The 13,141-nt window shown below is 26.8% G+C and overlaps 1 protein-coding gene across 1 annotated transcript in view; it reads left to right on the plus strand.

Moving 5' to 3' along the window:
• Positions 1–1,777: 1,777 nt before the first annotated feature.
• LOC107452118 (rho GTPase-activating protein 26) overlaps positions 1,778–13,141 on the plus strand; it is a 50,085-nt gene continuing 38,721 nt past the window's right edge. Inside the window, exons 1-6 of the mRNA XM_016068430.4 lie at positions 1,778–2,449; positions 6,227–6,322; positions 8,779–8,840; positions 11,576–11,647; positions 11,763–11,864; positions 12,638–12,748. Coding sequence (XP_015923916.1) covers positions 2,296–2,449; positions 6,227–6,322; positions 8,779–8,840; positions 11,576–11,647; positions 11,763–11,864; positions 12,638–12,748 — 597 coding nt within the window. The 5' untranslated portion in view covers positions 1,778–2,295. The remainder of the gene's footprint in view (positions 2,450–6,226; positions 6,323–8,778; positions 8,841–11,575; positions 11,648–11,762; positions 11,865–12,637; positions 12,749–13,141) is intronic.

Consider the following 13,141-nt stretch of genomic DNA (forward strand, 5'->3'; position numbering starts at 1 on the left):
AATTTTTTGGCGTGAAACAGAACTTTGATATTAATATCAAAACACAGAGTGGGCGTCAAAATTTCCAAAAACACATACATTTGCTAAAAAATATTTATATAACATTTTTAAGTATTTTTTATTTTGCACTTGAATCTTTATGTTATTAGCAAAAATGTCGCTTAAAATATAATTTGAGGCAAATTAAAAATATCTGTGTAGTCTACATTAAACGGTTCCTACATTCGATATCGGGTTCAATCATTGCTTTTATTTATATACTTTTTTTTGTCGTATGTCTGTTTAGGCCGTGGGGGTGCGATTGTTTCTGTTTTTCAGTGGCGCCATCTATGGCGAAGAATTCGACTTCTAACACGCCATTCACACAACCACAACCTATTTATAGGCGGGTTACATTCACTCGCAAAGAAGGAAGGACATAGAACACACAGAGAGAGAAAGAAACATCCATGCCTTGCCCGGGATTTGAACTCAGAACCTTTCTGATGCAAGGACAGATTTATATACTTAATATTATTAATAGCCGCATTAGAGGGGGTCATTTGGCGGACACTTTAAATATTTTTTTAAATTTTTTTTGATCTGGAACAGTACTTTGATATTAATATCAGGAGACAGAGTGGGTGTCAAATTTCCAAATAAATATGCATATGCTAAAGAATATAAATAAATTTTTTTTAAAATAACTTCATTCTGTTCTTGTGTCTCTAAGTCATTAGCATATTTGTCGCTATTATCATTGATTATTAAAATGTGATAAAAGCCGAGTTATAAATATTTGTGTAGCCTACATTTAACAGATCGTACTATCGATTTCGGTTTCAAACATTGCTTTCATTTGTTTACATAATATTATCAATATCCACATTTGAGTGGTCATTTGTCGGACACTTTAATTATTTTCATAATTTTTTGTTCTGGAACAGAACTTTATATTAATATCAAAAGAAAGGATACAAGTCAGAATTTCCAAAAACACATTTGTTGACTGAGTGATATTTATGAAAATTTTGAAAATTTATTTTATTTCGTTCGTGTTTTTCCCTGTCATTATCTCGCTAAAATCATTGATGATTCAAATATGATAACATTCAAGTTAAAAATGTCTGCGGAGACAACATTTAACTGATCCTATTTTTTAATTCAATTTAATTAATCGTTCTTTTTTTTACATAATATTAATAATAGCTACATTTAAGGGTGTCACTTCACGGACACTTTAAAAAATTTCCTTATTTTTTGGTCTGAAAAGAACTTTGATATTAATGTCAAGTATAATAGACATTCGAAACATATGGCAAGTCTTGCATTTTATTTATGCTATTTAATTAATTTTCCTAAATTTGTTTCAGGCTCACAACCAGTTAGAATTCGTAAAATTACATAAAACTCTTATGAATGATACATTTTTTTCACGTACATTTAAACACAAATTACAATAATGAAACTTCCTGGAATATTAAGCTAGTTCACATATCACTTCATAAGCATAACATAAGCGGAGGGATACACCATAAGTTTTCTAAATTTCTTCTGGTTTTAGGAAGCGTTTTATTGTTTGCATTCAGTCTATCATCCATAAAGTGTAAGGTTTGCCATGTTTTAAATGTTATTCCTTAAATTGCTATATTTTAATGAAAAAGAGCTGATGTTATTTTTCGGGTAGCATCTTAGCAAGCTCGCGGAGTCTTCTGAATTCATTTGCTGTTTCTTTCGTTGAAAGTTAAATTGAAGGAATGTCTTGTATTTAGATCACTACAATTATAGTAATATTCCCGGTAATCTTACGACGAATTTTATCCCCACGCGCCATCTGTGATTAGCATTCCATGGTCAACCATCTTACATTTAGAATTACTTAATACTGATTTCAAGGGAAATGTATTTCTTCATTTTAAACATTCGATTGTTCATTAAAAGTAATTCCAGGTACATATAGAAAACATTTTAGGATATTTTGTTAGTTGAATATCGAGTGTGCTTTGATTACGTCCCTGGTCTTTCAAAGTCACGTGGTCTCTTTAAGTTTTGAGCAATAAGTGTTTTCTAAACATTTTGGATATTTAGTCAAGCTTAAAAGTGGACTGGTTTTTTTAAGATCGTTGTAAGCTTAAAGCACGTCTCCTAAAAAGAATTTTGAAGAAACCACTTTAACTTGTATTTAGGTTGTGACGAAACCGTAAACAAACCGTAATCTACTCAAAATTTCTCGATTGAATTATGTTTTCATCTACAGCATGAAAGACGAGGAAATTTTGTCTATGAAACATTAGATTTCCAAACCAAGAGTTAAATATGGGATTGCTGCCATTAGAATACACTGATTGTTTATCTGACACTCCTCATTATAGAGAAAATCTTCGAGCTCACGAGAAGGAGTTGGAAACAACTAGCCAAGCCATTAAAGGTTTAATAAAAGAGGTCAAAGATCTTTTGGTTGCTGCAAAAAGTAAGTTCACGAAAGCATTAAAGATTTTTTTTTAATGTCTTGAAAACTTATCAATTTTTACCATGAGCCATAATCGTATATAGAGGAATTTGCCTTGTCTCTATATTTCTATGAAAATTTTCAGTTGGTGCTTTAATATGCAATTACATTGCATCTAAAAGTGCAGGAAATTTCTGGCATTTAGTATTCTGTTCTATTCGTTAGACCATAATATTAACTGTCTAAAATTAATGAAATACTAAAATTAATACATTTTTGTAGATCGAGCATCAACAGATAGTTGTATAAAATAAAAGTTCCATGTTAAAAAGGTAAATTAACGAAGGCTTTAGGGTTAAAAATGACTGTTACTCATTCTAATGTGTATAAATATTTTCATAACAGTATATTCAGTATGGAGACGAAATGTTAACATTGTACTCCTAGAGATTTTGAATTTTGCTGTGTTGTAGAACTATTTATATGATTTCAAGCATTCAGTAGATCAGCAACCTCTTAAGTGTTTTGTAAGTAGGAATATAATGCCTTTCAATCCCTTTGAAAATTAAACAAATGTTGGAAATTTAGAAGGATTAGCTTTCAGAGCTTTACTATTTCAATCCATAAGATTTCTCTCATTTTTGAAAGACACCCTTTGTAACTATTTTTATCAATATAAAATATTTCAACAATCTAACTTCTTGTTTTCTAAAAACAATCTCTTGGTCTCTCTAAGAGTCACTTAATCTAGCTTATAATTTGTTTTAATGACATGATTACAGTTTGTAAAAAAGACTGGGTCAAATTTGAATCATTAAAAAAAGCCAATTTTTTATGTCCTTCAATCTCTTTGAAAATTAAACAAATGTTAGTGTTAAACTTTGTGCAACATTGACACAAATAAACACTTGGTACTGATCCTAAAAGAATGAACGGCTGACATCCAAAGAGATGTAAGTCACGAAGATGAACTGTACGTTTCCCCCTCAGCTAACTGATTCTGCGACACCTTTAAGCTGTTGTTAACAAGAGATCCTTCAAGAAACTAATGGATAACACCTGAATAGATTCAGCAGTCTTTTCTTCTTTACCCCTGTGTGGAAGAAAATTACTCGTGTAGCGTCCGTGTGCTCTGATCTACAGTTATGCGCATTCGGGGCATACTCTTGATATGTGACTCTTAAGAAGAATTAAACTCAGGCATAAACAAGTGCTAGTAAATCTCTTTTTATCTTGTTAAAACTGTAAAAGTAACAATATTTAGTTACGGCGTTGAGAGTATTCTGTAAAATTTTAGAATGCATATTTCCAATCTGTAAGACGTATTTTTATTAGCTAAATCTTCGTACAAAAATTACTTAACGTCAATGCTAATAAAGAACTTGGTGAGTTTTTACTGTAATTTTAATCCCTCTTAATTTTACCTTTATATTTCAGTCCATTCCCTTTCAGCATTTCTAGATAATATTTATTTTTATCTTTTAGTGAATTTCTTTACTATCTTAAAATATTTGGTAACAAAACATAATCTAGTATTATCATTCTTAATCTTTGGCCAGTAATTTTAATTAATATTTTATATCCTTCTTAAAGGATGTTTAAGTTATTTTGGATTTAACTCATTCATTAATTCATTACATTATTTCTATTATTTACCACACCTATTTAAAACTCAAACATTTAATGCTAATAACCACTCTAATAGTTGGAAATTTAGATAGTTTAACTTTAAGAGCTATAAACTTTTAATCTCCGAGATTTTTCCCATTTTAGAAAGACACCCTTTAATAACAACTTTTTTCTTTCAATTCAAAATATTTCGACAATAACATAGTTGTTACATTGTAACACTAATTTTTAAAGGTGCAATTTGTTCTGATATTTTTTACATAACTGATAGCCTTTGAACACTTTTCACACTCCATGATCTACTGCCAACCGCAAATCAATTTGATCTGATATTTTCTACATCACTGATTAGCGTTTGAACACTTTTCACACTCCATGATCTACTGCCAACTGCAAATCAATTTGAAGTAAATTATTTGAAAGTGACAATAAAAAAGTAAATGATTTGAAAGTGACAATCAAAAAGTAAATGATTTGAAAGTGACAATCAAAAAAAAAAAGACTTCAGATTTCAAAGACTTCGGGTCAGATTTCTAGGCAAAGAGGAAAAAGCCGAATTCCAACTCGAGAGGACAGAGACACCTATATTGAGAATTGGTGAAGGAAATATTTTGCATCCTTCGAGTTCAGTGTGATGGCAACGACAGTGTGAAGCGTCCCTTTCAAGTAATATGAGACGGCAGATGATTGCCTGATTCGGTGAGTAGCGGAGGCTTCGGCCTGCCGCTGTTCTCTCTGAGAGTGTGGGCAAAAAGCACATGTCTCTACGGAATAAAAATGTTATTCATGATCCTTATTGATCCTTAATTCTAATGTCTGATAAGTAAATCAGATTATGAAATCTATTATGTATGCATAAGTTTCTTTTATTTTTCTATTTTTTTTTCATTGTGCGTGTGACTCCTAGGATGATGAACTTGGAATAAATATTTGTAAGTTATTCTTAATTTGTCGTTTTCTTAGGTTAATGTTTGTCTTTCATTTCAGTCCAATTGGGTATTATCTAAATTTAATGATTTTTTATTTCCAGAGACATCTTATAGCTTTGTACTACCACTAATAATTTTAGGTTTAACCACCACGTGTGGTAGTGAGATTAGTCAGGTTAATTGTTAGGTTGATTAGGATGATTTGTATTCTATATTAATATATAAATTTATTAATACGGCTAAATTAGATTAAAATATTAATATTTAATTGTACTAATTTCTCATTGTTAATATCCTATTTGATACGTTAATACTTCAACTTTAATAATAGTCTTTCTGATTATCTCTTATTTTAGATTAAAACTTGCTGTAAAAACATAATGAAAATTTGTTTGGGTCAAGTTTAAAGCATTAAAAAAAGACCTTTTTTTTAAAAAATTAAAAAAAGTTGTAAGAAATATTACGTGTAAATATTTTTGCAAAGAATTTTAAAATAAATTTTAAAAAATTTTGACATAGGTTACATTTTTTATTTATGCCTACTAATGTGTGAAAGTACCCCCTTAATGTTTGAATAGCTACAGCTATGAAATAGGTGTCTACATATAGAAAAGTGGCTACATACCACTTTCTACACAATGTTACTTGGTGAGAAACAGAGATAATTGCATTTTTATCTAAAAAAAATGTGAAATGGAAAGGAAAAGTTGAAGCGCATCATTGATTTTGTAGGAATAGATATATAATAATTGTCAATAGAAAGAAATCACTCAAAATATGCATTTGTTCTTATTTTTCTTGCAATGTCCTACAAAATGTTGTGGCTAATCTATATCAGCAAGAATAATAATAACTTGTTATCATTTATATTTCCCTTAAACTTAGTATTTTGTGAAATTAAAAGGTATTATAATTAGCTCCATTTCTTTGTATTCTAAAATTGTTTGTCATATTACACTGTTGAAAATAACAAACAAATAAACAAATGTCTTTAAAAGAGATTTCTTATCAATTAATTATGATAAAAAAAGGTAAGTAAAGATTTGCCCAGGTTAAATGGTCAGAGGTTGAGCATTACAAAAGCTTTAATCAATGACTTTTCTTTAGTTGAAATTTTGTTTAACTAAATTTTGTTTAATTTTGTTTTGCTTTAAACTTTTAATTTTAAGAAATAAATTATCAGTTTTAATGTACATTATTTTTAAAGAAATGGAATGATTTAGTTTCATTTTTATTTTAGCACTATCCAAAGCTCAACGCAGTTTGGCTTCAACATTAATGAACTTTCAATTGGACTGTATTGGTTCAAGTCAAACAGATGATGAAATCATTATTGGTATATGTTCTGAATCCTTAGATCTTTCAAACCCTTTCTTTTTTTTAATTTCAAGTATATTTAATAATTAAAGCATATCATATATTAAAATTAGGTACAGGAAGAAAAAAAATTACTTGATATTTTTTTGTCAATGAAGTTTTTATTAAGTTATTTAAAAAAGTTTTAGTAACAACCAGAATATAAGAAGATTAAATATCTTGAATTACTATTAGCGCTTGTGTGCATGCAAAATATTTTTTGTGTAAACATATAATTATTTTACTTAGTATTCCAAAATGCATGCAAATATTTATGTTTCTGTGTAATTGATAGAGTCGTATTATTAAATTCTTAAGTTTTTCAAAGTGTGACCATACATGGGAACACTACTTTTAAACAGTAACGAGTACAAGTACTTAAAAGTAACGAATAAAAAGTATAACTACAAAGCAAAAAAATAAATAACAATTTTAAAGTACTTTTTGTAGAAATTGAAAATTCAAAATAACCTATAAATTTCATTTTAAAAAATGTAAGAAAAAATATTTCTTTTTTTTAATTTAAAATGCATTAAATTTTAATTTAAAAGAATAAAATTTATAATGCAGGAAAATGTTACAAAATTCATGGACAGGTAAAAGTATGTACTTTTTGCTTTTACATTCGTAACTTGTAAAGAAAGTAAAAGTATTGCCATGTATGAATGTGACTTAAATGGCTAGAAGATTCTTCCATAATGTAGTGAGATTGTTTTACTTTTTTAAAATGTAATGTGATTTTAACCTAGCGGGAAAATTACCCTTGTTGTATTAAAATTGTTACATATATTTAAGTAAACATAAAAAGTAATAAAAAAATTACATTAATGTGAAAATGAATGTAAAATATTTGATAGATTTGTCATCTGTCTAGGAAAATATTTTAAAAATAAAGATTTAAAATTTGTATTTTGTTGAGTAAAATTAGGGAAGAAAAAAAAGTATTTTAAAGGAAAAAATGAGAGTAATGCCTTATAACTTGGTATCTCAGAATTTTTGAAACTTTTTCTGGAGTGAACACCTTAATAATGTACATATTAAACTCTTAGTATTACATAATAGTATGTCTTTTACAATGTATGTTCAACTGTCATGTAATGTCAGCATATTATATGGTAACATTCAATCCATATGTATCTCGTGGAGTAGTAGAAGTAACACAATGACTGGTGTAAGTGATTTTTTTTATTATGTTATTATAAATAGCCTTTTGATAATAATGATATGGTATGACTACAATTATGGGGGGGGGATAGGAATACTGCCAAATAACTTCATTTTAAGCATAATTTGCATTATTTTATTCCTTGTCTTTAGTGAACTTTTTTTTCCTTAGTTCTAATAAAACATATCTTATTGAAAGATTAGTAATTAAGTAGATCATTTGATCTACTTAATTATGCAGAAAAGTAATTTTTCTAGAATCAAAACAGAGTAGAAAATTTTTTATTTTAAAATAATATCAATTTAATCAAATTCATAATATACTTTATGACTGCAAAATTATAAATAAAATTTGAAATTCAGTATTTTTAAAGTAGAATATGATGCCATTGAGTGTTTTTAATATAGATTCAGTATGTATAAGTACAATTATGTTAACTATGTTTTCCTTTCTTTCTAAGTTTACAAACCTCAGCCTTCTAGATTCTGACTAAAATGTTCAACCAATTTTATAATATAGCCTCTGTTCAAATTTTACTAAGTTCTTTAATTTCAAAGCTGTGAAGTTAGTATCTTTTTTTCTTTCACTAGTTATAAAAAAAAAGTATTATTATTTTGAATTATATGGTTCTAATAATTTTTAAATTTAACAAAAAAAGGTTCCTTCATGATTTTATTTATTCCAACTGATCTAGTAAGTGGTTTGAATATTGCTATTATTTGAAATTTTATTTTTAATTGGTTATTATTTGTTGGAAAATAACTTAGGACAATTATTGTTCTCTTATTAAGCATTCTTGCCATTTTTTTTTTATTATGAACACTTATCAGTTCTGTTTGAAAAAGTTATTGATTTTAATTATTTAAATTCCATCATTTTTGCTAGATCTTAGTAATGATTCATCTAATTTTGGCTATCATTTTCTTTTTTCCCTATTTAAATATTCATTTGCGTCTAGTAAATTCAATACTATCGAAATCACTAATTTTTATGTCCCTCCTGAATCAATAAATGAAAAATTTTTGAATAGATAAATTAAATCTAAAGTGAGTACAAAACATTGCTTCATAATTTATTTACATGCAAGTCACTTTGTTTAATAGACAATTTGTAGTAGCTTTTTTTTTTTTTTTTAAATAACAAGGGATTTGAAAATTTATTATTATTTATTTTCTTCCTTTCTACTCTTATTCTTTATCAATTTGTTATTTTTTTAGATTAAGAAACGTGGTTTGTTCTTCAAAATTTTTGCAATATTTTGTCTTTTACAGCTGGGTCGTTAAAAGAATTTGGACGTCTGGTCTGTGTAATTGAAGATGAGAGAGATAGAATGGTATGATAGTAATTATCTTTTTACCAAGAATATTACAATTAAAAAGTTAATTAAATATATACACAGATATGTTTAAATCCTATTTGAAAAGTGCTTATAGATAGATAGTTCAAATATTTGCTAAGAAAACAACAAAAATAGAGTAGTTAGGGGTCATTCTCACAAAAAGGTGATTTTTCTAGTCCCTTAGTAATACAGCAGATTTCTTAATATTTTTCGTCATCATTTTTCGTAAAGTTTAAGCTAATCAATCATAAGCATTTCTGCTAATAGAATCTAATATTTCGTTATTATTTTTTAATAAACATAACTTCAAAATCCCCTCCGTGGACGTCCCCACGTCTGTGACACAAAATAATTATTAATGGCTGTTAAACAATTTAAATGTTATTTCAATGATTTTTGTAGTTTTAATTAGTTAAATGTTTATAGTAGCTTTTTATTTAATATTTTTTAAAAAAAATTTTATTTCTACAAAATAAATGACTAGTAAACTTTGTCCATCAAAAATGATGTCTCCCTCCATGGACAATTAATATAGGTCAGTAAATATGCTATAGAGGGCAGCATGTCTGAAATACCTATAAGAGGGAAAGGTAACCATTCTATTTTCTAGTGTTAACTATCAGTTGTTTTTGTTCTCTTTGGTGTCAGTTTTGGATTGTTGTGTACAACTGAGGTTTGGCAAAGTTCTCCGTGGTCATCATAAAGAAGGTAAGAAAAAATTATTTTATATTTGATATATAAATTTTAGATAGCAAAAATGGTATATTTAATAAAAAGAACTGCACCAGTTTTGTAACTTTAAAATCAAAAGTCAGTAAAATTCAAGAACTAGTTTTTGTCTCCTCCATGGACTTCCCCTCCGTTGACATAGCAAGTCCATGGAGGAGATGACACAGTCAACGGAAAAGACAATGTGTTAGATAACCATAATACATTTTTATTAATTAAACTATTTTATTTTAATTGATATTTTTTAAAATGGAATAAATGCGTTATTTTATTTGTATTTTAAAGAAAATCAATTAAGTTTAACTTTTCCTTATCGGAGAAGTAAATATTGGAAATATTTTTCTAGATAATTTCTGTGATGTTTAACACTTTTTTTCTCTTCAAAATTTAGGGAAAAAAAATGGCAAAACCAAAATTTAAAAAAAGAAAGCAATCAAATGTTCAAATCCAAAAGAGAAGGGAACAGAAAAAACTTAGCATGAGATGGTAAAGCATGAGATAGTAACGAAGCATGAAGATGGTAAAAAAGAGAGAGAATGTTACCACCAAAGAAAAGCCTGTGGAAAAATTAAAAGTGTTCAAGAGATGAATGAACGTGAAAAGAGAAAAATAAGAAAAGTTTGGAAAGAAAAAGCAAGAAAATATCGTAAAAAAAAGGAAACGTTTGGAAGAACCTGGAGGATTAATCATATATACAACTCCGAGCTCACCTTCTCTATTGAATAATAATAACATTGTCAAAGAAAATAATTCTAATTAAAAAAGAAGATAGAAGAGAAAAACAAAAAGCTAAATACTAGACTTGAAGGATATAAGAAAAAATTAAGCAGATTTCAGAAAAGTAAAGAGAAGAATGTCCGTTGACTATTACATCTCCTCCATGGAAAAGACCGAATTTCAAATCTTGTAAAAAATAAAATAGAAAACTTGACCATTATTATAAGGACATATAACGAAAATAAATAAAGGCACTTATGTAATTTTTATCACTTTTTTAATTACTTTAATTTAAGAATTTTTTTTATCTATTTATGCCTTTTCAGTGAGAATGACCCTTAGATAAAATAAAAAATTTAAACAGTTCAAATCCCATGAAAATGTCTATTTACTGGACAGTTTTTAACAAACAAAATAAATAAATTTCTTCTTCCCACTCCCTAATAATTGTAATTTTTAAACTCTCCTCTTACATTGTTTATAATAACTTAAAATTTATATTGCTTTAATGATCACATTCAAATAGTTAATAATAGGAATAAATTATGAACATCAATAAAGCTAAGTATTAGAGAATGAAAGAAACAGGTGTAAACTGGTTTTATGTTGATCTAAATTATGAAAGTTTTATTAAGAAATATGCTTAATTCTGTTCCTAGATTTACCATATTTTTTTATTAAATAGAATTGATTTATTTTTTGAATTTGAAAATTATTTTTATCTCTATATCTTTTGTTCTAATTTTTCACATCTAACAAAATAATAAAAAATTTATCTTTATTCATGAAGAAAAATTCAACTTATATACTTAATTTTAATCAAAAATTTTTATTTTATCTAATTGAACATTTAATAGATTACTGAACTTAATGAAATTTGTATGATTCCACCACTGTGTAAGCAAAATTCCCCCAAAATTGAATTACAAGTTTTTCAAGCAGAATCAACTGATAAAGATTATTTTTACTTTAGTTATTATAAAAAGCATTTGGCAGATTTTTTTTTCTCCAAAATTCATGTAAGCATGGTATTTTGCATATTTTTACTTAGAGAAGAAGGGGGAAATTCTTTCTCCAAAATATACTTTAGTAATATTTGAGCAACCCCTAACTTGATTCGCTTAATATCATAGTTAATTAAAATTCATATCTTTTTATAAATGACTGTAAGTGCGTCCAAAAATGTTTTTATATTTATTATTTAAAATATGTTATTTTTATGTTTGTTACTATTTAATTAGCATATTATTTTGTAGTATTTATACATGTTATTATTTTATTAGCTGGATCGCGCTGAAGAGACACTAATTATACCTATTGAAAATTTTCGAAAAGAAAACATAGGAGCGGCAAAGGTATGACTTATGTATTGTAACAGTAAAAATTCTGTTAGATTATGTTTAAATTTTACTGTTTCACTATTAGTTATTTTGATCCTTAATGCTTAATTACTTCTTCATTTTTCTTCAGGAAGGAAAAAAGAAATTCGACAAAGGAACTGCAAAGTTCTGCCAATCATTAGAACGGCACCTAAATTTGTCATTGAAAAAAGGAGAAAGTCACTTACAAGAGGTAAAAAATAGTATCTTGAAAAGGTGTCTTTATTAATATCATTTAGCACTTTGTTACGATTTCGTTTTAACTGAGGAATTAAGTAATGCAGTAAATTTTAAATAAAAATTGTTTGCTTCTGTTATGATCTTTATTTATAATAGTATTTTATGATGCTTAGTTTAGTTTTGAAGTAAACTACCCATTTTCATTGTAATTTTTCTTTATTTTTTTTTGGCTTAACTGCATTACATAAAGTGCTAAAAAATGGAATTACAACTTGCATTCTTATTTTAAATGTGCATTAATCAAATCTTAAAGTGATTCTCAAATGTAAAAATGTTTCTCTCATTTTGTTTTCAAAATTGAACTTAGCCTAATTTGCATTTTTGAATATTTCTTTAAATGTCAAATCGTGAATAAACAACTATTGCAATAATAGATATTTATAAGTCTTAAATTTTATATTACATCTAACCATAAATGTAAATCAACAGTTTTATTTAGCTAATGTAAAAAATTTCTACCTATTTCTTTTAAGTTATAGAAATTCCTGATTTTAACTTCTGTTGATTTTAATATAATTTGCTTGACTTTTTTTATACATATATTAACATTCATTTTTTATTCTTTACTTTTTCTTTTCTACTATATTATCAAAAAAGTGTTTTTTCTGTATTAAGAACATATTTCACATTCAAGTATTAAGCTTTTTTTATATCCATTTTCACTTTATCTAATTAAACAGTTCAATTTTATGAAACTGTATTCAAAATTTTCCATTTAATTTGTAGGCTGATGCTACTCTAGAAATGGAGCAACGACATTTCTTTCAAGCTTCATTAGAATATGCTTCTTTGTTAATGAAAATTCAAGAAAAAAAGAAATTTGAATTTGTAGAAACAGTAGGTATTTTTTATGAAGATATGAAATGACTTAAAGAGTGTAAAAGACTACTTAGCACTATTTTTTTTTCTCTTTTACATTTATTAATAGCTTTATTATGAATAGTTTATTGCGAAGCTTTATTTATTTTCAAATTACACAGATTGTGTATCATATAAATGAAAAGTTTAACATAAAATGTGGAAAGATAAATACTACTGCAGCATAAAAAAAAATAATAAAGAAAAAAAGAGATAAAATAATGCATTTCTTGCGAATATTACTAAAGTTATTCTTTTTTAAATGTTACAAGATACGTACCTCATAAACAATATAGCGTAATGAATGTTTTTTAGACTAAAATACAAAGACGATGTTTAGAAAAAGTTAAGAAATGCGAAGTTTAGAAAAAA

The sequence above is a fragment of the Parasteatoda tepidariorum genome, chromosome 11 (genome assembly GCF_982258835.1).
Source record: "Parasteatoda tepidariorum strain Cologne lab strain chromosome 11, Ptep-v5.0, whole genome shotgun sequence".
NCBI lineage: Eukaryota > Metazoa > Arthropoda > Arachnida > Araneae > Theridiidae > Parasteatoda > Parasteatoda tepidariorum.